The sequence below is a fragment of the Chionomys nivalis genome, chromosome 22 (genome assembly GCF_950005125.1).
Source record: "Chionomys nivalis chromosome 22, mChiNiv1.1, whole genome shotgun sequence".
Classification (NCBI taxonomy): domain Eukaryota; kingdom Metazoa; phylum Chordata; class Mammalia; order Rodentia; family Cricetidae; genus Chionomys; species Chionomys nivalis.
The window spans coordinates 27,025,443-27,050,699 of NC_080107.1; the positions used below are offsets into that span (position 1 = coordinate 27,025,443).

The following is a 25,257-nucleotide window of genomic DNA, read 5'->3' on the forward strand; positions in this document are numbered from 1 at the left end:
TTCAGGGTGCCCACAGTGTTTCCAGACATAATGTTCTTAGAAAGAAAAATATCGTGACAAAAAGTGCAAAAAAAAATTACAGCATGAACTTAGAGAAAAAATAGTGTCCAGAATAAAAGTGGTGCAAGGAAGGTGGGGATATTGTCCATGGGAAAATGCTGTCTTTAGGAATAACATGCTTAAAGAAAAACCTTATCTTCCTTCTTGTGCCCACGTTCCCCAGTATCTGTACAAGACAGCTTATGAGAAGCAGAAAGGCCATTACATTGGATGCCCCAGTGCCAAGGAAGACCCGAAACTGGTTTGGGCAGCAAACGTGTTAAAGATGCAAAATGACCGGCTGTACAAAAAAGCCTACAACGACCACAAGGCCAAGATCTCCATCCCAGTGGACATGGTCTCCATCAATGCTGCCAAAGAGGGCCAGGCATTAGCAAGCAACGTGGATTATCGGCAGTACCTGCACCAGTGGTCTTGCTTTCCAGACCAGAACGATGTGATCCAAGCCAGGAAAGCTTACGATCTGCAGAGTGACGTAAGTATCCCTGGGAAGAACGCCCTCCACAGCTCGGCATGCTGGCTCTTGTGAGCATCCTAGGAAGCCCAGCTCTCCCATGTGAGCACGTCCCTTTACTATTTTGCCAGATTTTTTTTAATGACTCTGCTATGGCCAGATTTGTTCAGGAAGTTCTAATTTTCATTGATAAGGTGCTATCGGAATTTTCCTGGAGATTTACTGAGGTCTTTAACACTTACGGTTTGTTCAGTGTTAGGATAGCCATGGCCCTTCAGCTGTATATTGAAGACTGATAGAGATGGAATTAATTTATAGATGAGGGACATGCTCTAAACTCACCTATTTTTCTGAATGGAATGTTCTTAGCATCGGGGTGTTTATCTTAGCCAAGATATTTTTAGATTTATTCATACTCTATGCCAATTCAATTTTTCAAAAATGACGGATTATGTGTTTCTTTTTAAATTATTTATTTTATGCGTATGGATATTTTACCTGCATATATGTCGGCACACGATGTATGTGCCTGGTGCCCACAGAGACACGGGAACTCTTGTTACACACAGTTGTGAACCTCCATGCAGATGCAGGTGCTGGAATTGAACCAGGGACCTCTGGAGGAGCAGCCAGTGCTCTTAACCACTGCCTCATCTTTGCAGTCCAAGGTTATGCATTTCTTGTGTACAATGGATATCTTCTTTTAATTTTCTGAACTTGGTTTCCTTATTCTTCAAGAGGTGCTTATTAAATGTTGAATGAATTATTGTAGTATGCCTATAGATGACTTAGGTCGCCTGGTGGCAGGGACAGGCTAGTTTTAGAATAAACTGCATTGGTATACTGAGTCGTGTATTTAAATCAGTCTTTAAAAACGAGCAAGGAAATTGTGAATTTTGAAGCTGACTTATTTTAAGATTTTTCTTTTGAGATTTTTCTAGTATTTCCATTCTCTTGTTTCCATTTTAGCTTGACGTTTGTGTCCCATAACTAGCTATTAAAATATCATTTCTAAGCAATGGCTTTTTATATTAATTGCTGGTGTTTTAACAATAGAACAGTTTTATGCGCTTATCTTTTATATGTGGTGTGATAATCAGGAATACGCCAGATCCCAGTTGGAAGAGAGGGACTCTCTTAGATAAAGAAAACTCAGTTAGTGCCAAAATTGTGCAGTTGGTTTTTGAATTTTTAATTATCCCTCTCAAAATACTTATTAAATCTGCCATGTGCCAGGCATTGTATTAGCACAAAAGATGTGAAGGAAAAGCAAGGGGTGTGGCTCTAGGTTTGAGGAAGTTCACAGTAATGCAGAAATGCATGTTAGAGAAAAGTGCCAGTGGAAACGGAAGGGCGGGGGAAGTGTGCTCTGTGGCACTGTGGAAAGAGAAGCGGGACTTTCCTTGGAAGAAGTGCTGGTGGCTTCTGAAGGTGAAGGGGACACTCAGGGACAGCCGTGTCATCAGGACACGGGGAAGGCATGGGAGGAGGCTGGAAGGGAAGGTGCCAGCTAGTACCAGTCCAGAGTCCATGCTGAAGTCTTCAGTCTTCATCTTGAAACCTGTAGGCTGTACATGATGGAGACTCCGTGGTTCCAGGTTTGAACAGAGAACTTTGTGAAGGTCGTTCTGGTTATGTAGAGAGCCATTTTTATGGCTTTGATTAGCTAGATACCCATCACAAATCATCCCTGCATACACCCAAGTGGAGGGCTGCTTCCACCCGTACATAGGCACTTCAGTGTAGGTCCCCGGCACAACTGAAACCCAACACGGCTGTGTAGGTGGACAATGCCAGGCTAGTGCTCTTTTCATTATTGCTTGTGAAAAGGAAAACCCGACATAAAGAAAATGGCTCCCTATTTCATTGCCACAATCGGAAAGAGACAGTGTAGCATCTACTCAGCTGGGTCTTCTCCCACAGGCCATCTACAAGGCTGATTTGGAATGGCTGCGCGGCATTGGCTGGATGCCAGAAGGGTCTCCTGAAGTACTGAGAGTCAAAAATGCCCAGGAGATCCTGTGTGACAGCGTCTACCGGACCCCCGTGGTGAAGCTCAAGTATACAAGCATTGTGGATACACCGGAAGTCGTCCTTGCTAAGTCAAATGCCGAGAATATCAGTATTGTGAGTCTGCGTTTTCTATGCGTTAAATAAATCCTAGCTACACATGGCAATCAAACAAAAATAGGAAATGATATGTTGGCCACCTATTTTTTAGGATAAATATTGATAAATGTAAGCAGCATGAATAATAGCATTGTTTTGGCTTGGGTTATTTTTAAAACCTAAAATATTAATGATGAATACTAATATAATATTCTGACCAAATTTGAGTAACTTAAAGGTAAAAATTATAAAAACTTTTACCTTAATGTGAAAAGATTCTGGGTCAGACCAAAAAAAAAAAAAAAAGTTCTAAGTTGTTCACTGAAACTAGCAAAAAACTGTAGTGATTTCTGTGTTTGTTTGTTTTGGTTCTTTCCATAGCCAAAATACAGAGAAGTTTGGGACAAAGATAAAACTTCCATCCATATAATGCCAGACACACCTGAAATTAACCTCGCTCGAGCGAACGCTCTTAATGTGAGCAATGTAAGTATCGCACTCGGCCACCCGGCTGGCAGGCACATTCACCCGGCTGGCAGGCACATTCCCATGACCAGGGAGAATCAGGGTAGCCGAGGGGAGAGTACTCCTGGCTGCCAGCACTTGGCCCACAGTGAGGAGCAGAGCAGAGCCCTGGCCCCAAGGCCTAGTGACCAAGCCGGTTACTAGTGAGCCAGGACCAAGGGTGAGGGAAATAAGAACAAGAAAGAATAAAGAAACGCATGGGCTAGAAAAAATCGTAATGGCAGACTCATACTCAATTCACCTAAAATTGTGATATCATCAACAGTTATGAAACTGTCATGGAGTCCCTATGCTGAATGGTGGGGTTTTTAAATTATGTGTTTAAATTACTGTTATTACTGCGTCTTTCTGCCATGAACAATACAGAATGTAGCCTTTAAAATGTATGTGACACACATATGTCTCAGACACATACACTAGCCAATGCCATCATTTTTGATATATGACATTCTCGTGCATGTGATGACTCTGAACTGTCCTTGGCTGTGACCTTTCATGATAGTTTCCTCCATCTGACTCTAAAATAGAAAATAAGGACCTTGGAGGGGAGTGATAAATTACTATTTTATCTCTCGTTATAACAACAAAAAAAGATAGCTGTCACATCCAAATGTCCTTTATCCGGAGATCTGATGTGCTTAAACAATATGCACCATTGGTTCTAGAAGAGAGAAAAGGCCATATTGGAAAGGAAAAAGCTCAAAAATGTAAAACATCTGTCCTGGTCACACTAGCAAAGCTGAGCTAAGGAGACTTGGTAGCAGCCTATTAAAATCTAGCTTGTCCTTGTGCTGTCTACACCGACCCTGAGAAAGGGAGGTTGACACAGGCCTCGGACAACCAGGGAGAGGCTATGAGGCGAGGGAACAAAAAGAAGCCCAGGTCTTTGACTCTAGATACTACTACATGTTCCAGAACAATGATGTAGAGAAAACCTTTTTTTTTTTTTTTTTTTTTTTTTTTTTTTAACTTCTGGTACCTTTTGTCCTCTTCAGAAACTCTACCGTGAGGGGTGGGATGAGGTCAAGATGAGCTGTGATGTCCGGCTGGACGCCATCCCTATCCAGTCTGCCAAGGCCTCCAGGGAGATTGCCAGTGATGTAAGTGACCCTTCCATGCCTTCCGGGTTCTTTCCCAACAAATTCTCTGTGTGCGTCCGAGGACCCGTCGTGACCCATCTGCTCTGCTGTTTTCTCTGCAGTATAAATACAAGCTGGACCACGAGAAGCAGAAGGGACACTATGTGGGCACCCTCACAGCCAGGGATGACAACAAGATCCGGTGGGCCCTCATAGCTGGCAAGATTCAGAATGAGCGTGAGTACAGGCTGCAGTGGGCCAAGTGGAAGACCAAGTTCCAGAGCCCCGTGGACATGCTTTCCATCCTGCATTCTAAAAAATGCCAGACCCTGGTCAGCGACATTGATTACCGCAATTACCTGCACGAGTGGACATGCATGCCTGACCAGAACGATGTGATTCAGGCCAAGAAAGCCTACGAGCTGCAGAGCGACGTGAGTGGGCCGTACCGTATCATTCTGCTTTAACGCCCAGACAGATCATGGCATAACATGCCTTTGTCACAATTACATGTCTCTACGTGGTCCCGAGTTTGATAGTAGCTAGGGCTCTCAGTGTGGTATCAGAATTAGCAATGCCAGGAAACCTATAAATTTCACGTAAAGAAATAAATGGCAGTGTAAATGAATCTTGATGGAAGATCCCAAAAAACTGCTTTGGCAAATCAGGTACATGGTAGCACACATCTCTAATCCCAGCACTTAGGAGTCAGAGGCAAGAGGGTTGCTGCCAATTCAAGGCAAGCCTGGTCTAGCACAAGGGCTACACAGTCAGATCCTGCTGGAGGGGAGGAAGGAGATAACAGAGGATTACTGTGGAAAACTATTGTCTGCAGCAGTTAGCAAAGGTTTGTACAAATGAGCTGTTGGTAGTTCATACTCTGATCTAGGCACATAAACACTTTTCCAACTGACGCAATTGTTTAGAGATCTCAAAAAAGCTGTCAAAATTTCAATTCGGGAAATTTTTTGGCAAGTCTAAAACTTCCTGTTTCTCTTAAATTCTGAACGTGCAGCTCAATACAGGTGCTGCCACTTGGTAACTGTACCCTGCAGCTGAATTGAGGGTAGTTCATATTCAGTAGAAAAAAAAATATCCTCCAGCTGCTGCTACCTGGCCCGGCTGCTTTTACTACTCTACCTGCCTGGCTACCTGAGTGCATCTCTCGTGGCTTTTACACTATTTACATTGTATTTCCTCATCAGACCAATAGGCTCCAAGAATTAGACTTGTTAAATTAATTCTGCCGTTCTTTTCACAGGCTGTTTACAAGGCTGACTTGGAATGGTTACGTGGAATTGGGTGGATGCCGAACGATTCTGTCTCTGTCAACCACGCCAAACATGCCGCAGACATCTTCAGTGAGGTACTCCAAGATTTTGCCCAGCCATTCTACACCATTTACTTAGGACATGAGCAAGAGTCATGAGCCAAAATATAATCACTTTAGGTCAGCCTTTTAACCGTTTTCCATTGCTGAGATTTAAGCCAGACTTTGTCTGCAATGTACTATTGCTATCACATTAGGGACCGCGTCCCTGACAGCATCCAACACACTCACCCAGGCGTGAGATAGCACAAATGGGAAATTTCTGTTGTCAACAATTGCAGTGTACAATTGTTGGGATAAGTTCTTCCAGTTGGAAAAATGGAATATCATGATACAAATAATGATGAGACCTTGGGAGGTGAGCATTTTGCTGCTTTAAAGTCTGCGAGGCCCTGAATTCAAACCTCAATATCGAAAGGTCATAGGTAGTATACTAAGGCAGCATGGGTGCTTACAAAATATAGTGCTAAATTTCCAAGAGAAGGACCTTTAATTTAGTGTCTCTCAGCTCACACATCCAGGGACCACGACTGACATATTTCTCTTTTTCTCCCAGAAAAAATACCGCACCAAAATAGAAAGTCTCAACTTTACTCCTGTGGATGACAGAGTGGATTACGTGACAGCAAAACAGAGCACTGAGATCCGAGACGATGTGAGTTTGCACTGCCGTGAAAGCATACAGTCCTGCGGAGGCTGTTGCCATGACTCCCCGCCTCTTGCGATCATTGAGCTATATTCCCATCGCCCAAATTATCGATGCTAGCAATGCTTAGACAACAGAGAGATTTCTTTTTTGTTTGGTTGGTTGTTTTTGTTTTTATTGAGTTGGATATTTTTCTCCACTCCCCTCCCTTCCTCCCCTCTCCCCTTCTACCCTCTCCCATGATCCCCACACTCCCCATTTTACTCAGGAGATCTTGTCTTTTTCTGCTTTCCGTGTAGATTAGATCCGTGCACGTCTCTCTTAGGGTCCAACAACAGAGAGATTTCTTAACATCAAGTAACTTACCCAAATGCCTCCCACTTTCAGATTAAATACCGGAAAGATTGGAATGCCATCAAATCAAAGTACACCCTTACAGAAACGCCGCTGCTGCACACTGCCCAAGAGGCTGCCCGCATCCTGGACCAGGTAGGGGGATTTTTGCAGTGGCCTAGTGCTTGGAGATAGAAAAAATTATAACAGGTCTATAGGAGATTTACATACATGACGTCATCCTCCTCGGATGACTCATTTAGCCCCTCTGGTGGCTCTTTGCCTTTTAGCACCTCTACAAGGAAGGCTGGGAGAAACAGAAAGCCACGGGCTACATTCTGCCGCCAGATGCCGTACCGTTTGTCCATGCCCATCATTCCGGCGATGTTCAGAGTGAGGTAATTTATCCCAACATGTCTGGACCCCGCAGAAACTGGACCTTGCCAGAAAGGGACACAGGTTGTAAAACACGAAGGTCAGCTTGAGGATGCCCCATCTGAGATTGGTGGACTTGGCTGTGCTTATTGAGGGCTGAAATACTGCCTCCCTTTTGGGTCTTTATACTTTGGTTTGGGGCTTGGTTTTGTTTTGTTTTGTTTCCTTGTATCTTCTGACCTCTATAAAATCTGCAGGCTCCCAAATATAGAGAACAAGCTTACGAGGTTTTTCTCTATTTAAAATGGCTGCCTCGGCCAGGTGTTTATGCACAAGCCTATAATCACAGACCTTAAGAGGTAGAGGCAGGAGGATCAGGAGGTCAAGGAGAACTTCAGCTCTACTTTATGAAGGCCAGCCTCCACTTGGCGAGCTAAGAAACTGGATAAAACAACAGCAAGCCTAAACTAGCTATTTCCTCATATCTGTTTATCTCAGTGGCATTTATCTCTATTTCAGTGTGGTTTTTGTTATCTCAGAATAGAAGTGCCCATCAGAAAGCTAGGGAGTGAAACTGCTGGCTGTTCCTCCTCTTCATCAACCCTACTTTGTGCCGCGTGCTTATCAAAGCTGACGGGTTCCATATTCTGCCTCTCCCCAGCTGAAATACAAAGCGGAACACGTGAAGCAGAAAGGTCACTATGTTGGTGTTCCCACAATGAGAGACGATCCCAAGCTGGTTTGGTTTGAGCACGCAGGCCAGATTCAGAATGACAGGCTCTACAAGGAGGACTACCATAAGACGAAGGCCAAAATCAATATACCTGCTGACATGGTATCAGTGGTGGCTGCCAAGGAGGGGCAGAATCTTGTCAGTGACATTGATTACCGCCATTACCTGCGCCAATGGACGTGCCATCCTGACCAAAATGACGTTATTCAAGCAAAAATCGCCTATGACCTTCAGAGTGACGTAAGTGGCTGTAGTTTCTTGTTGTCTTGACTACGCCATACACTATGAGAATAATAAGCAGCATTCCATCTTTGACACTTTGAGCCACAAGCATTGAGTTTGTCCCTAGAAAGGAATAATGCTGGAGACTGAGCTGAGACTTTTAGCAATCTTAATCAAAGATGAAAGGCAACCTACTTCCCTGGATGTCTTACTCCTCAAGAGACTTAAGTAGCTGCTTATAAGGGAGCCAAAGTTGAGCGAGCGAGCGAGCGAACGAGAGAGAGAGAGAGAGAGAGAGAGAGAGAGAGAGAGAGAGAGAGAGAGAGAGAGCTGTAAGCTGCATGAGCCTAGTATCCCTCAGGATGGTAATATGATACACCACCTTACCCTGAAGCCTGAAGTGAGAACTCTCCACACCCCCAGCCTTTTGTGGAGGAGGACCAGAACGTGCACTGGAGTCGCATCTCAGACGCAGAAGAGTAACTCAACATGGCTCTTTTCATCATTACCAGACGGAAGAGATTGCCTCATTGTTTGCTACAAAGTGACTGGTGGCCAGCTTTCCTCCAGTCAGCCAATCCAGGAGCTAGGGTTGGAGAGAAGGTGGTGATGGGAACAGGCAGCCTTGTCCAGACTAGAGGAGATGCCTCCCCATTCCCCACACCTTCATAAGCATGTCCATGTACACTCTCCTTCATGTAGTCCAGGTAGCTAGCGTGAGATACCCTGCCCATCTACGACTGCAGCCTCTTTGGTAAACCTTTCCTCACGGCCACAACTTATTCCTAACTCCAGTCGCCCTCCAGTGACCTCGCTCTTACAGCACTTCACCTTGTGCTGAGTCCTTAAGGCACTGAACTCAGGGCCTTGTGCAGTCACAAGCTCAAGAACTAATACCAGGCAAAGCCATGGCTGAATGAATGAGACAACAGCCACTAAAGAGAAATCCATCACAATGTTCTGAAAGATTGTCTGGAATCCTCTGTGGTTATCCTGTGTCACCTACAGCCCTTTCCATCTCTCCTCTCTCCTCAGAATGTCTACAAAGCTGACCTGGAATGGCTCCGAGGTATTGGCTGGATCCCTCTGGATTCTGTGGACCATGTGAGGGTTACACGGAACCAGGAAATGGTGAATCAGGTATACAGAGCAGTTGGATTTTTAACCTAATACCTACTTTCCTTACATGCCACACAGGGATGGGGTGCCTTGTGGGGACAGAGCTATCTTAATTGTCTCTATTCATTTCAGATAAAATATAAGAAAGATGCTCTTGACAACTATCCCAACTTTACCAGTGTAGTGGACCCTCCAGAGATTGTTCTAGCCAAGATTAACTCAGTCAATCAAAGTGATGTAAGTTCATATTGTTTATGTTGAAGTGCTTGGACCAAGAAGCTAAGTGAATTATTAATTCTAGATAATTGACAACTTAAAATTGAGAGAGGGATAAATTGCAAGATGATCTTTGACAATGGTATATATTGCATCCACTTTTACATATCTGTATTCTTGACCAGAATATTAGTCAACCAATTGGTTAGTGTTTCTATGTAAATGTAGATTATTATGTCTTCAAGGTATGTCTTAGGAAATTTTAAATGTGAGTTTAGGCTAACCAAAAGGTTTTATTTTTCCTCTTTTTAGGTGAAATATAAAGAAACATTTAATAAGGCAAAGGGCAAGTACATATTTTCTCCAGACACACCACACATCACCCACTCCAAAGACATGGGGAAACTGTACAGCACTGTGAGTCCTATTTTATATAATGACTTGTTTCCTAATTACGGTCTTGTCAATTCTCGTATTCTTACCTGGTTTTGTAAACTGAACTTGGAGGGCGGCCAGTTGTCTTCATTGCTTCTACTAATGCAAATAAATAGGTAATGGTGTAGCAAGTGTTATCAGGGCTCTGAAGACAGCACAAAGGATGGAACAGGTACCAAAAAGAAAGAAAAGTGGAGGAGAACACATCCTTCCTCAACAACCCTACACGTACAATCCCAGTCAGCAAATGGAAGGCCTATACTTCCTAATTTAATCCAGCTAATTTAAAGAAGTGTGTGTGTGTTTGTGTGTGTGTACCAATATGGAACAATATTTGGTGAGTCTTTTCCTTATGTGCAAATTTATCATCATTTTTTCAAGAAGTGTAAATGTAATCAACTGTTATAAAATGTTTCCATTTGTAGATTCAATCAAATAACTTCCTGGTTTTAGGTTAGGCACTCTAATGATGATAATCATTCTTGCCTTTGAACATAAATGATGGTTTGGATACTCTCTGAATATAGGTGAATGTGATTCTGTTAACATGTGTTTCTTTGTTCCAGATACTATACAAAGGAGCATGGGAGGGAACCAAGGCCTACGGCTACACCCTGGATGAGAAGTACATTCCCATCGTTGGAGCCAAGCATGCCGACCTGGTGAACAGTGAGGTCAGTTTGACTGTTTCCTCTCCTAGGATCAGAGTCTTTATTGAGGAGCAAGAAGTTGGATAGAAAACTCCAGCGATTCTCAATGTTGAACCCATTTTTCAGCTGAAATACAAGGAAACCTATGAGAAGCAGAAGGGTCACTACCTGGCTGGAAAAGAAATAAGCGAATTCCCCGGAGTGGTCCACTGTCTGGATTTCCAGCAGATGCGGAGTGCGGTGAGCCAGGGCTTACTTCCCTGTTAGATGTGTACAATTTCCGTGTGTTCTTGTGTCCACGCATTTATCACCTTCCCCGTGACTCAAGATTAGCTGGGGGAGAGAGTAGTGGGGGGATGGATCATCTTTCAGATTTCATCACCCTAACTGTCTGTAGACACTGCCCCTGGCCCTTTTTTTAACCAAGCCTACAATAAGGGCTTTGAATTGGCAAAAAAAAAAAAAAAAAAAAAGCAACACAAGTTTCCTAATGACATTGCATTACAGAGGGTTAGAAAGAACACTTTTCTTTTTAACTTTTAATGTTATTTTTTTGTATTCTCTATGTACTGATCTATATTAGAAATGGGACTAAAGAAATTGGCCTGAATATTTTAGGTTTTCATCCCTTAATAATTTCTGTCTCTAAAACCATCTCTAGTTGAACTACAGGAGAGATTATGAGGACACAAAAGCAAACGTGCATATCCCCAATGACATGATGAACCACGTGCTGGCAAAAAGGTGCCAGTACATCCTCAGCGACCTGGAGTACCGACACTACTTCCACCAGTGGACGTCACTTCCGGAGGAGCCCAACGTTATCCGCGCCCGAAACGCCCAGGAGATTTTAAGTGATGTATGATGCCCTTTTCTGCACTTTGCCTTAGCCTGCAGACTTCACCTGTTCCTGCTTAACTTCCCATGGTGCCACTTCCCCTGCTCACAGACCCAGACAACACTAAGTGGCATGACTGTCTACTCTTCGTATGAGGGTCCCCTCTGAGCCGTAGGGCACCTGTGCCGAATATTTAATTGGTTCAGCACTAGACTCAGATTAGGCAGTTCCCCTCTGAGACATCTTTCAGACAGGAAGTCACTTTCAGCTGGTTGAAGGTCAAGGAGCAGCAAGAAGCCATCAAAGGGACCAACTGTAAATTCTGAATACCTGCCACCTTCCATCTTTCTTCTTTGTTGCAGAATGTATATAAAGATGATTTGAACTGGCTAAAAGGCATCGGCTGCTATGTTTGGGACACACCCCAGATTCTCCATGCCAAGAAGGCGTATGACCTCCAGAGTCAGGTGAGCCGATCTCCCTATAAGGACCAACTGTCCAGATGTCACCATAGTTCATGGTAGCATCCATAGGCTGCTGGCCAGGCTGTCCCTAAACTCTGATGAGAGGTTGCTGTAAAGGTGCATGATCTTAGGTAACTCATAATCTAAGGTAACTGTCCCCAGTCAGATGTCTTGTGGTGACCTGCTCTGGTGTGACTCTAACCTATAGCTGAAGGTCATGTGCATTTGTGACAGGAAGTTACAGAGGAGAGGGTTGTGGGATGGTGAACTGTTTATAGGCATCTCCATCTTGGCCAGGTTAACTTGCAGAATATAGGAAGTAAAGTGTGCTTTGACAACAGGTACCTGTGTTTTGGGGGAAATCATTATCTGGGGCATGTCGCAGCATGTGTCACTGTTGAGCTGTGATTGGGCAGGTCTGATGGCTCTGTGGGCTGCTACTGTGAGGGCTGGAAGGCGGCATGGAGAAGGTAACAGAATGAAGAAAGACACCTCACAGAGATCCAGACCTCTGTCTTGGCCAAGGACAGCTGCTGCTTGTTTTGGCTGCCGCACGAAGTCTGTGGATGGCAGAGTGGTGGCAGCCTGCTTCTTAAATTAAAGCAGAAACCCGGAAGTCAAGATAGAGGTGGCTAAGGTGCCAGAAGCAGCCAACTTTGCTTTGTTGCCATTTTGGATGACTTTTGTTCTCCTCCACAGCTACAATACACAGCAGCAAGCAAAGACAATCTGCAGAACTATAACCTGGTCACAGACACGCCGGTTTACGTGACTGCTCTTCAGAGTGGCATCAATGCCAGTGAGGTATGATGTCCTTGTCCTCTCTCTAGGGTAAGCCCTTTCTTGTCTTCAGAGGTCTTCCACTAGCAGAGGTACAGAAGTCGTTCCTTTTTGTCTGCAGGTGAAATATAAGGAAAATTATCATCAGATTAAGGACAAGTATACCACGGTCCTAGAGACTGCCGATTATGACAGAACCAAGAACCTGAAGAGTCTTTACAGCAGCGTGAGTCATCCTTTCCCCTTCAGAGACAGGATTTTTAAAAATAGGGATAAAACCTTTCCATAAAGGTTTGTCTAGCCGGGCGGTGGTGGCGCACACCTTTAATCCCAGCACTTGGGAGGCAGAGGCAGGCGGATCTCTGAGTTTGAGACCAGCCTGGTCTACAAGAGCTAGTTCCAGGACAGACTCCAAAATCACAGAGAAACCCTGTCTCAAAAAAGAAAAAAAAAAAAAAAAAGTTTGTCTAGTTTTTCCTGAACCATCCAATTCCCATTTTCCCAATATATCCTACTATACAGCTAAAGTTCACACTCTGAAAGAATGCCCCGGGGTTGGAAAATATGTGGGGGCTAACCGGAGCACAGTGCCTGTACTCACGAGATTTGTTTTAACCCTTCTAGAACATATACAAGGAGGCCTGGGATAAGGTGAAAGCCACCAGCTACAAGCTGCCAACCAGCACCTTGTCCCTGACTCATGCCAAGAACCAGAAGCACCTGGCCAGCCATGTAAGTCAAGTACAAGCATCACAGCCTCCCCTCACCCTTTGCTCTCCGCCCCCCCATACCAAGAAGTCCCTAGGCTGTTCTGATGTTGCCCAGAAGCACCCCAACACCCTTAGGGATGTCTGGCAAATACTTCTAATAGCTTGGCATCAAAGTCCCTGCTCACTGCCTCCTCTCGGGGCACTGCAGTCCCTGGAGAGTCACACTTACCAGTCAGGAAGACACAGGTGCAGTCGTCCAGGCTTCCTGTGTACAGATAGCATGACTAGGTAGCCTCTGCTTCAACCAGCAGTGAAGAGAAAAAGCCAACACAAACCACCATAAGAATGGAGCATTTCCAGCCAGGCCTGGTGGCTCACTACAAGTCCAGCATGGAGGAGACTATGGCAAGAAGATTGCTGTGGGTTCAAGGCCAGTCTAGCCTAAAGTCATGGGTTTCAGTCTCGCCTGGATTAGAGTAAGATCCTGCCTCAGAAAACCAAACCCAAAATAGGGTGTTTTGCTAGAATTAGGTGAAAACTGGTCCAAAGCTAAGCTGAGGATTGTGGTAGCTATAGCTGGTTTTCACACTGTTACCAGAGAAGCCAATGTGACCGAGGAACATGCCCCTCGTTGGTGAATACACTTTACAGAGCCCCGGGGAGGCGCCTCTTCTTCCGTTGCAGATGCTGGGCAGAATATTGTTGGAACGAGGTGGGGGGAATTAAGGATCCCAACATTGGTTGGAAATTTTTTTTTTGGTTTTTCGAGACAGGGTTTCTCTGTGGTTTCGGAGCCTGTCCTGGAACTAGCTCTTGTAGACCAGGCTGGTCTCGAACTCACAGAGATCTGCCTGCCTCTGCCTCTGCCTCCCAAGTGCTGGGATTAAAGGCGTGCGCCACCACCGCCCGGCGGTTGGAAATAATTTTAAGGGGGAAAATGGAGTTCCTGTGAAGGCTGACTTTTCACAGCTGAGGGTAGATCAGCTCAGATTCTGGAATATTGTGTCCTGGTATTTGTTTGGGATTTGGGTGGGAATTCTGTTTTGCTTCTAATTAATGAAGCAGCCCAGTCCTCCACTTACTTCCTCTGAGAGTGGCTCTCTGGGTCCTGAGAGCCTGTGTGTTGCTCCCGTGCCCCGGAAGCTGCCTCTTGCCTCTCTCTGCCTTGCCCCTAGCTCGTTGTGTTGTATTGATTGACAAATGGTACAAACTAAAATCTAAAGGCTGACTGAGCTACCTTTGGAAACTCTTGAAGACACTGAAATTCAAGAATTATCACTCTCAACCATAGGCCATTGTACTTCTCAACAGCAAAGGTTCCGAGCGCAGTCTGAACCTTTCATGTGGGAGAGCAAGAAAGAGAAGAGACGATTTAATAGTCCCTTACCACAAGCTGGGGGTGTGGCTCAGTGGCAAACTGTTTGCTTTGCATGTTCAAGGTCCTGGGTTTGATCCTCATCATTATAAACATTTTAACCACCTAAGGTGTAATCCTAGAAGTAAGGTGTAGTAGCAGTGGTATTTGACATGGGCTCTTGAAAACAGTACAGTTTTCTAGCCTGGTCCAGGATAAAAGTACTTCCAGATGTGGCCTGGTTGCAGCCTCACAATGGCCCTGTGCTGGCTCTAGTGTCTTTGTATGGGTCTGAATGTGAGCACTTGGAAGTGCACCAGCCCCAACCCATAGCACATTATCTGGATCTTTTTTTTTTCTTTTTATTTATTTTTATTCTTTTTTAATTAAAATTTCCACCTGCTCCCCGTTTCCCATTTCCCTCCCCTCCTCCCACATATTGCCCCCTCCCCCCATTCCCCTCCCCCTATCCCCACTTCTCTTCTCCTCCCCTCACACCATTCCCCCTCCTTCTCGATACTGATCTTGGGAGGCGCAGGACCTTTGTCTCTTCCTTTTTTTGAAAAACAAAAAAAACAGTAAGTCTTTACTCTTTGTGTTTTAGCTTTTTCTACTTGTCCTCTATAGATCAAATACCGAGAAGAATATGAGAAATTCAAAGCTCTTTACACATTGCCGAAAAGCGTTGAAGACGACCCGAACACAGCGCGGTGTCTCCGGGTGGGCAAGCTCAACATTGATGTGAGTACCAGCAAAGGCTTGAGTGGGCACAGGAGCTGAATCAAGTAGTCACGTGGTATCCGTTGTTCTATGAGGTTCTATGAAACCAGGCATGTGGCACTGGTTGTACATACAGAAAGAAGCTAAGTATTATCCCAGCCCACGCTTTAGCAAATGGTTCTGGAGGCTGAGAGATAAAATGGGTAAGAGATAAGAATACTTTGCTGCTCTTAGAGGGGACCCAAGTTTAGTTCTCAGAACCCGTGTCAGGCAACTCACAACTGCCTGGAACTCCAGCTCCAGGGGCCGCATATGTATGTGATATACACTCACTCATACATGCACACAGACACATACATAAAAATAAAAATGGATCTTTTAAAAAATAGCCTGGTGTTAATCTATACAAGATACAAGAAGATTCCAGCTGCCACCCCATCCCCCACTGCTTGCTGTAAGCTGGAGAAGGCAGATGTTGCGTGACGATACAGCAGCTTTCTGGTGACTGGGATGCAACTTGACTTTCACAGCGCCTGTACAGATCAGTGTATGAACAGAACAAGATGAAAATCCACACCGTGCCCGACATGGTGGAGATGGTGACAGCCAAGGATTCTCAGAAGAAAGTCAGTGAGGTGGACTACCGCCTGCACCTCCATGAATGGATCTGCCACCCCGACTTACAAGTCAACAGTCACGTCAGGAAAGTGACTGACCAGATCAGCGACGTAAGCCTATGGCTTAGGAGGACCCCCATGGTCGCCCCACCATCCTCCCCCTTCCACCTGATGAAAAGCAGGCTCATCTAGATAGATATCCACATTGGCCTTTGTCCCTCTCACTTTCCTGTCCATGGGTCTGAGGGATTTGGGAGCGATCCCTGGAAGCAGGGCTGAGCAGAGATCCCTGTGGCTTCTCAATCTCTGCCCAGGAACTTTTGCTTTTCGTTCCTTCCCAGTGTCACCTGGGTCTAGGCTACACCTATTCTTTGCTCTTCAAGAAATGGCCAGATATGTGTTTCTTATCCTCTGCATTTACTGAAACCCCCTCCTAGATTGTGTACAAGGATGACCTCACCTGGCTGAAGGGCATTGGTTGCTACGTCTGGGACACTCCTGAAATTCTCCATGCAAAACACGCTTATGATCTACGCAACGATGTGAGTGTCTTCAGTTTCTTTTTTTTTTTATTTTTTTAATTAAAATTTCCACCTGCTCCCCGTTTCCCATTTCCCTCCCCTCTGTCTTCAGTTTCTTGGTCTAAGGCATACCTCCACACAATCTAGAGTCAAAAAAATAATGCTTAAAACGAGAACAGTGCCACGGCGCCATTATAAATTTTGTTGAGGGTGGCTAAGCTGGAGAAAGATGCTAAAAACATAATATTCGCTTCTCAGCATTTAGCATTTCTATCATTTAGCATTTCTATCAAACAACCTGACCCAGCTGTGTCACGTTCCTCTGTGCAGAAGTGACTCCAAGCTCTCCTCTCCACCTTTTAAACTATTTTGAATATATTAATGAGCACATAATTTTTACTATATGAAAAACTCATCTGTTAGGATAATAGATGGGATTTAGTCATAAGGTACAGGGAAATTTGCCACACAATGTAATATGACAGGATTTCAGCAAGAGCTTTCCGCGGGGAGCAGCCGTCACACCTTCTAGATAACTCTAAAGCCCCCTGTGATTGTAAACACTGGTAGTATGGGCAGTTATAAAATTCAAATCCATCCTGTGCACATTGTTGATGGGTGTGACTCTCAAACCCTCCGTAAAATAGTATGCTGTCTGCTGCAATAGATGCTCCAGCATAGACTTGCTTGCTTCTTCTTGGCAGATCAAGTATAAAGCTCACGTGCAGAAGACACGGAATGACTACAAGCTGGTGACTGACACGCCGGTCTACGTTCAGGCTGTCAAGAGTGGGAAGCAGCTGAGTGATGTAAGCCCTCCCTGGGGAAGTGACTTTGGGTAGCAGTGAAGATGGGGCACGGCTCAACCAAAGACTGGGTAGCTTTTGCTACCTGGCCAACTAGACTTGGTGCCTTAGAAAGGGTCTGCACAGCTCCCTTTCCCTGACATCCGGAGTGTCAGTAGTTTGCAGGGGTGACGTCGTGAGTGTTTGTGAAATGCTTTGTTGTTAGAGCATCCGGTGCTGCTTTTTATGCTATACTGTGTGTTGTTAGAGGCATTTATGTCTGTCTTCCTGTCTAGACCTTCTATTAGAGTCAGCTGGTAGAATTGGAAGGAAATGGGCTGCAATGTTAAGGGTGTGGGTTGGAGACCTGCCTCTGCCACATAATCCAAGCCTGGGAAAAGCTGCTAACTCCTCCAAGGCTCGTGTGTAAAATGGATTGTGCGTGTATTCCCTGTCATGCCTGAGAGCAGGCAGAGAGCCACCAAGCTGTCCTTGGTCAATCAAATGCACAGGTAGCAAGTAAATAATAGATCGCACCCGGGAAGAGAAGGTTCCTACCTATTATCTAGAACTCCTGGAGGGGAGATGGCCACCCCTGTTTCTGACACTTGAGATGGGCTGTCCTTTCAATGGCCACCCCTTGACACCTGAGATGGGCTCTCCACCTTCCAGGGATATCTGCAGCCTTGGTTCTGACTCCACTGCATAAAAAGACACAGTTACACAGCAAAGGTCTCTGGGTTCATTCGTTCTTTTTCTCTCGTTGTGACAGATCCCTCACAGAAACACTGGGAAGAACTATTTCATTTGTCTTTCAGGTTTAGAGAATTTATTCCATGGTTTCTCGGTCCTGTGTCCTTGGTTAGATACCACGGTGGTAGGAGCATGTGGGGAAGGCCAGTCCTCTGCCTGTGGCAGACAGGAAGGAGAGAAAGGGGTGGGGAAGCAGGCCTGTGACAAGAATCTGCCCCACTGACCAACTTCCTCCAGCTAACTTGCAAAATAGTGCCACCAGATCAGGTCCAAGCAGTGACGGCAGGGACAGGGGTTCATATTTATAACACTAAGCAAAGGCCGGCTTCGCCCTTTTCATAGTCTTTAAAGAGATCATGGATTTCCGTTTGCTCTGTTTCTTTCTAACAATGCTCCCACAATCTGATGACTGACCTTACCTCTCCTCACCCAGGCTGTCTACCACTATGACTATGTGCACAGCATCAGAGGCAAAGTGGCCCCAACCACAAAAACCGTGGATCTGGACCGGGCCCTCCATGCGTACAAGCTTCAGAGTGAGGTGGGTGTTGGGAAAGGGGGTATGGGCAGAAACCCCAGCTGCAGGGTCCCTAGAGGCATGCTGGCTTGTGTATGCATCCTCACTGACTGATCTTGGAAGGTATATAAGTGCTGTTTTCCACTCAAAGAGTTGAACAATAAACAGCGTACCTTGCCTTCCTTCTTGACTAATGGGATCCTCCTATCCAAGCAATCAAACAAATAAAAAATGGGCATGTTGTTGACCAATATTTGCAAGTCAGAAAGAAGAGACCTGGCATGCTGTCACTGCTCTTTAAAACCTCGAAATCATAATGACAGAGTTAGGGCATTTGATTCTAAAGGGCTACTAACCATAAGGGATAAAGGCAGAAGTCACTGAATGTGAAGAACTCGGGCCCTACCCTTCTCTCCCTTTCCTGTGTCTCGCCAAAAATCTAACTAGATGTTATTCGATGCCAGAAGACATTTTACTTGCTCTTTTTCATTTGGGCAGAATTTGTACAAGAAAGGCCTGCGCTACCTGCCCACTGGATACAGGCTCCCAGGTGATACCCCTCACTTCAATCACACCAAGGACATGCGCTACATGAGTAGCTACGTGAGTAATCTTCATTCTGTCAGGGCCTGAAATTTGAGTGTGCAGAGACTAATGTTAGCATCGGTTCTCATGCTCAAACGATACCCAGAAGGCAGGGCAGGGGCAGACAGCATGTTCCTGGAGATGAGATGCACTGGCTCTTCGATATACCATTTGGTAGCGCCTGCATACCACAGTGGGTTACAACAGGACAGCCTGGGCACCTCGGCTCAGTGTTGAGCACTGTCAAGATGCCTGTCTCAGCTGGCCTGGGACTGGAAACATCCCAAGCTCTCCCCCACATCATTTACTGGAAATGCAAAGTTTACTTAGGAGGCGTCACTGTGTGTCCCTTTGAAGAGACTACTTACAGAGCTACTGAACCTGACACTTACCTTGGTTTTTAATGTCTGTGCTCGGTTCATGGGCTATCTAGACTCCACTGCCTGTGATTTGCCACTGGAAGTCCACCAATACTTCCCTTTCCTGGCCGGGCGATGGTGGCGCACGCCTTTAATCCCAGCACTCGGGAGGCAGAGGCAGGCGGATCTCTGTGAGTTCGAGACCAGCCTGGTCTACAGAGTAGTTCCAGGACAGGCTCCAAAGCCACAGAGAAACCCTGTCTCGAAAAAAAAAAAAAAAAATACTTCCCTTTCCTGGATTTCCTGAGTGCCAGCATAGACCTGAGACATGTACTCCAGGGGCAACTCTTAGAGTAGTCTACAGGCTGTACCATAGCCAATGGCTAGAGACCAAGATTCAGCTCTCTCTCATTGGTGCTTATCTTCAGAGTCCTGGGAATCAGCTGTGCCAATGACACAGTGCCGCCGTGGCCCAATAACACAGCTCCAAAGCAGACATGAACATATTTAAGAGTTAAACCTGTTATTTTTAGAAACAAGTCTATAGGTCATTCATCAAGTATTAAAAATGTCATCTTGGTCCTTTTTCCTTGGTCCTATTTCCTAATTTTCAAACCGCTTTGAGACTAAAACGATAGATATTTCTTGGGTTTCCCTCACTTCCTACAAATAGATTTCACCCAGGAGGGAATTTTTTAACCTTTCCAGACATGTCTTTATCATTCAACTAATAACTTTCAAGACTTAAGACAATACTAAAATTGTGTCATTGAGGCCAGTGAGATAGTGCAAAAAATAAAAATGTATGCCGTGCAAGTCTGACACCAGATTTGACCCCAAAGCCCATGGTGGAAGGAGGGGAACAGATTCCAGAAAGTTGACCTTTGACATTTACACGCATGTCACACACATGTACCTGTACCCACACACGCATGGCATGCACATACACAGTATTAATAACAAAATAACATTTAATGGATGTCATGTTTATTTAAATTATGGCTAGTTCTCACTGTTGGCATTTTAGAGAATAAATTTCAAATCAAGACAATTTCTTTTCTAATTGAGAAATATAGTACAGTTTTCTGTGTGGCCGTCACTGATCTCAGTCTGATTTTGCTTTCTCAGTTCAAGTACAAAGAAGCCTATGAACACATCAAGGCATATGGGTACACACTTGGCCCCAAGGATGTCCCATTCGTCCATGTCCGGAGAGTCAACAACGTTACTAGTGAGGTACTGTGAACACTTATTCTCGGAGAAAAATACTGAATTGAAAATCATGACTTTTGGAGACCTTGGGAGAGAGTTGAAGGGGAGGGGAGAGGCAGGGAAGGAGCAGAGAAAAATGTAGAGGTCAATAAAAATCAATAAAAATAAAATAAAATCATGACTTCATTTGAAATGCATTAAGAATTTCTTGGGCTTCATCTGTAAGTTTACAGACTGGAAGACAGTATGAGGACCCTATTTTGATTCTTGTATTCCTCATAATTCATCATAAAGACTTGGTTCCATAGACTATGATGATATTTGTGCAACATCTTTCATCAGATTATATTTTTGTCTGACTCACGGCCCTGATTTTCGTCAGCCGTATTTGTACCTCTGTCCTACTAAGCAACCATGTCATGGGATGTAGACCACTTTGCCCTCAGAATTCTTCACCAAAATGAAATAAGCATTTTCTCTTATGCTAACCTTAAATCATTTTATAGTCTCAGAGTTTCCTCTTGGTTCTTTGTGTAAAGTATTCAATTATTTCTTAGTCAGTAAATGCCCCTGTGTTCCTGCCCCAAACACCTAGAATGGTTTCTCCTTCCCTGCAGAGACTGTATCGAGAATTGTATCATAAACTAAAAGACAAGATACACACAACTCCAGACACACCTGAGATCCGCCAAGTCAAGAAGACACAGGAAGCTGTCAGTGAGGTGAGAATGATGGGACAGAGAGGCCATCACCCGGGGAGAAACGCTGGCCATTTGCTCTCTAGTGTGAGTTTCTGTTTGTTTTTTTTTTTCTTTAGTTGATCTACAAATCAGACTTCTTCAAGACGCGGGGCCACATGATCTCGCTGCCATACACACCTCAAGTGTTGCACTGTCGCTACGTGGGAGACATCACCAGCGACGTAAGAATCCTGTAGGCTCTTTCTAAAGGAGTCCTACCAAGAAGTAGCCTTGCTTTTCGCATTTAAGACACTCAGTGGTCTTTGAAAAAGCCTTTTCAGTGCTCGCTTCTTACCTAAATGTACAATTTGGAGGTGAAATTGTTAGGGAAGTCCTACAGGTCTCTAGCGGAGGAAGAGGGCTGCCACTACGCTTGCTCATTCAGTGACTGCCACTCTGCATCAGCGTAAGGTCTTTACCTGTTCCTACTGTTCAAGTGCCCTGCATCCCAGGTCAGATTAGCTATCTTTCCCCTCCTGGTCCTGGTGGCACTCCCTCGTAGCATCTTCTTATTGCCATTAGGAAAAGAAGTCCTTGGGGATCTCATTTTCCTGGTGGATCAATCCCTTAAATCTGTAATTTTTTTTCCCTTAATGTGATAACACAATATTAGTGCCCTCCCCTCAACTCAGGGTTAGAGATTCAACTATGGTCTGAATGCAAGCAGAGTACTATCAGAAGGTATACATGTTGAGTCAAGATGAAAACTACAGTGTTCCCTTGTATTGGTGGAGGAGGGTACCTTTCATAGACCCACCCCCAGGGATACATCAAACCATGGACAGTACCAAACCATGACTATACGGTCATTAAATACATACTCTGGATAAGGTTGAACTTGTGAATTAGGCATAAGATATTAAGCTTAACAACATATATTACAGTAGAATAATCATAACAATATACTAAGATAAAAGATATTTAAAATATAAAAACTGCTTTTTTTGTTTTGGTTTTTTGAGGCAGGGTTTCTCTGCAGCTTTAGAGCCTGTCCTGGAACTTGCTCTTGTAAACCAGGCTGGCCTCAAACTCACAGAGAACCGCCCGCCTCTGCTTCCCGAGTGCTGAGATTAAAGGCATGCACCACTACCATTGGGGAAAAAACCCTACTTTTTCTGGAATATTTCATTTTCTATTTTTTCATTACAGTTAACAATGGAAAACTGAAACCACAGAAAGCAAGCCTGTGATAGGGAGAGCTACTGTGCACTGATAAAGAAGCGTGGCTGTCCTGTGGTTCTTTTTTTTTTTTTTTTTTTTTTTTTTTGGTTTTTTGAGACAGGGTTTCTCTGTGGTTGTGGAGCCTGTCCTGGAACTAGCTCTTGTAGACCAGGCTGGTCTCGAACTCCAGAGATCCGCCTGCCTCTGCCTCCCGAGTGCTGGGATTAAAGGCGTGCGCCACCACCGCCCGGCTGTCCTGTGGTTCTGTCGTGTATTTATATTGGCTCCCAACCAGCTGCCTATGTCTGCCCCACAGATTAAATACAAAGAGGACTTGCAGATCTTGAAGGGACTCGGCTGCTTCCTGTATGACACTCCTGACATGGTCCGCTCCCGGCACCTAAGGAAACTCTGGGTGAGGTCACAGCTTCCCCACACATATACCATGCATCCCGTTGCTAGATTCCAGTGTGGGGAGGGGAGAGCAGAACAAATCTCAGCCTACATCTACTTTTAAGGAGAAATTTGCCATCGACCCACTTAAGTAGGTCATGATTTGCTTATGATGATCCACACCTGATATAAAGGTAATGAACTTAGTTAAATGATCATTGCTTTTGTTCTTGCCTAGGAAGAATGAAGGTGGGGGCCGGGAGGTATAAGGTGGACATCATTGAGACTCTTAGTATCCCAGGACACAGTCCAAGCCTGCTCAGTTTGCATATGCCAGTCATTTGGAAGACGTGCCATGCAGTCCCTTCCATAACTAACCAGTTTGTCTTTCTGGCTTTTCTCTCCTAAGTCAAATTATCTGTACACTGATAACGCCAGGAAGATGCGAGACAAGTACCAAGTGGTGCTTGACACCCCAGAGTACAGAAAAGTGCAGGAACTGAAGACTCATCTAAGTGAGGTAAGCATCCGTCATCTGTCTCGAGAGGCAAATGGACCGGCTGTTCCTGTCTATGATGATCAATATTCAATGATGGGAAGAAAAGATGTCCCTTCTTTCCTTGACTGCAGAGTGACCCAATGTCTCTGTTAATCAGTTGGCCTTACGTTGGCTCAGTTTATTTGTTTTTCTCTTTTTGTAAAATAGACCTTATTATTTGCCTTTCTACAACTAAGGCAAATGAGAGACTTGACATGACTTTATAATTTAGAAAGTCTTTGTACTAAACAATTGTCTGCAAACTAAAGCTAATTCAAGGTTTTCTGTCTTGAGTATACGAAGAATATAGCAACAGTAATGTCAGCTATTGGAAGGCTTGATAATATCTGCTGTATTGATGTCATAGGGGGCGAAGAAAAGAAGCTTCTAGAGAAAAATAATCATAAACCATCAGTTTAGAGCACTGGTTCTCAACTTGGGGGTCAAGTGACCCTTAAACAGGGGTCACCTAAGACCATCAGAAAACACAAATATTTAAGTTACAGTTCAGAACAGTAGCAAAATTACAGTTATGAAGCAGCGATGAAAATAATTTCGTGATAGGAAGTCACCACAACATGAGGAACTGTACTAAAGGGTCAAAACAGTAGGGAGGCTGGGAACCAAGGGTTTAGAAGGAAGAAACTTAGCCTGTTGCAGTAGTAGGTTGCCTACCTGCCCCACGAGTAAGCAGTCAGGACGTCTAGGAACAATGATGGCTTGTTTTGCGTCTAGCTGGTGTACAGAGCTACAGGCAAGAAGCTGAAGTCCGTCTTCACTTCAGTCCCCGATACTCCTGACCTCCTAAGAGCCAAGCGAGGACAGAAGCTTCAGAGTCAGGTAATGCCTGCCATTAATGAATGTCAATTAGTCCGCCATAGGACAGTAGTGTCTGCTTGACCTTCTTAGGCTGGTAGCTGACATAATTGGTTGTCTTTGCTGCAGTCTGTGCCCACTAGCATTGCAGTTTTCTTCAAGACTATCAGAATTCTGATGTTTTTACAGGCAAAGGATACCATGTCTTCTTTGCTGTCTAATTTTGTCCTCAGATGAGTGGTTGCGGACTCTCAGGAGTAAAAAACTGATTGTTTGATCACTTCAAGGATGTATCTGTTATCTGCAGACAAACGAAACTCTGTGTCACACAGGCAGGCAATGCTAGGGAGAAAGGATGCCGAAGGAGCTTTCAGAATCCGCCCAGTCTTCTCTTAGCATTCTTTATCACATGGCTGTATACTGGACCACACCCAGCAGAAGAACTGTTAGACAACTGGTTTGTGGGTGGGTGTTTTCAAGTGACACATGCAGAGAAACAAACTCACAAACACATACACCAACAACAACCTCGAGCAACCAAACACACACACGCACACACACAAAGACTCAAATTAAGAGGACAGGTGAAATTTTATCTCTGACTCCTCCCCGCTCTCTTGTTACCCAGTATCTCTATGTTGAGTTGGCCACTAAAGAGAGACCCCATCACCATGCTGGAAACCAGACCACAGCCTTGCAACATGCCAAAGACGTGAAGGACTTGGTCAGCGAGGTAAGATGGGGATTCTACACCAGCGTACCCGTTTGCTAAGAAATACTTCATCTACTATTTCTGATGAGAATTTTATCACTACAAAGTGGGCTTGCATCCCCCAACCACAGAAGCTGTGTACTCTACGAATGAGATAGGATGTGCCTTTCCCTTAGATCTGTGATTCGGGTGTGAATTGGGGAGGGTTAAATCACAAACTGGGGCTGGTTCCATGGCTCTGCCAGAAGAGTGCTTGCAGTACAAGCCTAATAACCGGAGTTCAGTGTCCAGAACCCACAGAAAATGAGAAGAACCAACTCCACAGAGTTACCCTCAGACTTCCATGCGTATGCCCCAAACACACAGACATGCAAATACACCACGATAATCATAATA

General features: G+C 44.7%; 1 protein-coding gene across 19 annotated transcripts in view; it reads left to right on the forward strand.

Annotated features, from left to right (window-relative positions):
• Neb (nebulin) overlaps positions 1–25,257 on the forward strand; it is a 186,466-nt gene that overhangs the window by 115,404 nt on the left and 45,805 nt on the right. For all 19 annotated transcript variants that reach the window (XM_057755442.1, XM_057755424.1, XM_057755423.1 and 16 more), the window contains 33 exons: positions 224–535; positions 2,438–2,641; positions 3,005–3,109; positions 4,144–4,248; positions 4,350–4,661; positions 5,489–5,593; positions 6,114–6,212; positions 6,591–6,692; positions 6,827–6,934; positions 7,573–7,884; positions 8,902–9,006; positions 9,118–9,222; positions 9,514–9,618; positions 10,203–10,310; positions 10,413–10,526; positions 10,948–11,145; positions 11,487–11,591; positions 12,288–12,392; positions 12,490–12,594; positions 12,993–13,100; positions 15,060–15,173; positions 15,683–15,880; positions 16,207–16,311; positions 16,995–17,099; positions 18,262–18,369; positions 18,844–18,948; positions 20,418–20,525; positions 21,119–21,223; positions 21,319–21,423; positions 22,719–22,817; positions 23,205–23,315; positions 24,069–24,173; positions 24,778–24,882. In XM_057755442.1, the coding sequence (XP_057611425.1) occupies positions 224–535; positions 2,438–2,641; positions 3,005–3,109; positions 4,144–4,248; positions 4,350–4,661; positions 5,489–5,593; positions 6,114–6,212; positions 6,591–6,692; positions 6,827–6,934; positions 7,573–7,884; positions 8,902–9,006; positions 9,118–9,222; positions 9,514–9,618; positions 10,203–10,310; positions 10,413–10,526; positions 10,948–11,145; positions 11,487–11,591; positions 12,288–12,392; positions 12,490–12,594; positions 12,993–13,100; positions 15,060–15,173; positions 15,683–15,880; positions 16,207–16,311; positions 16,995–17,099; positions 18,262–18,369; positions 18,844–18,948; positions 20,418–20,525; positions 21,119–21,223; positions 21,319–21,423; positions 22,719–22,817; positions 23,205–23,315; positions 24,069–24,173; positions 24,778–24,882 (4,395 nt within the window). The remainder of the gene's footprint in view (positions 1–223; positions 536–2,437; positions 2,642–3,004; positions 3,110–4,143; positions 4,249–4,349; positions 4,662–5,488; positions 5,594–6,113; positions 6,213–6,590; positions 6,693–6,826; positions 6,935–7,572; positions 7,885–8,901; positions 9,007–9,117; positions 9,223–9,513; positions 9,619–10,202; positions 10,311–10,412; positions 10,527–10,947; positions 11,146–11,486; positions 11,592–12,287; positions 12,393–12,489; positions 12,595–12,992; positions 13,101–15,059; positions 15,174–15,682; positions 15,881–16,206; positions 16,312–16,994; positions 17,100–18,261; positions 18,370–18,843; positions 18,949–20,417; positions 20,526–21,118; positions 21,224–21,318; positions 21,424–22,718; positions 22,818–23,204; positions 23,316–24,068; positions 24,174–24,777; positions 24,883–25,257) is intronic.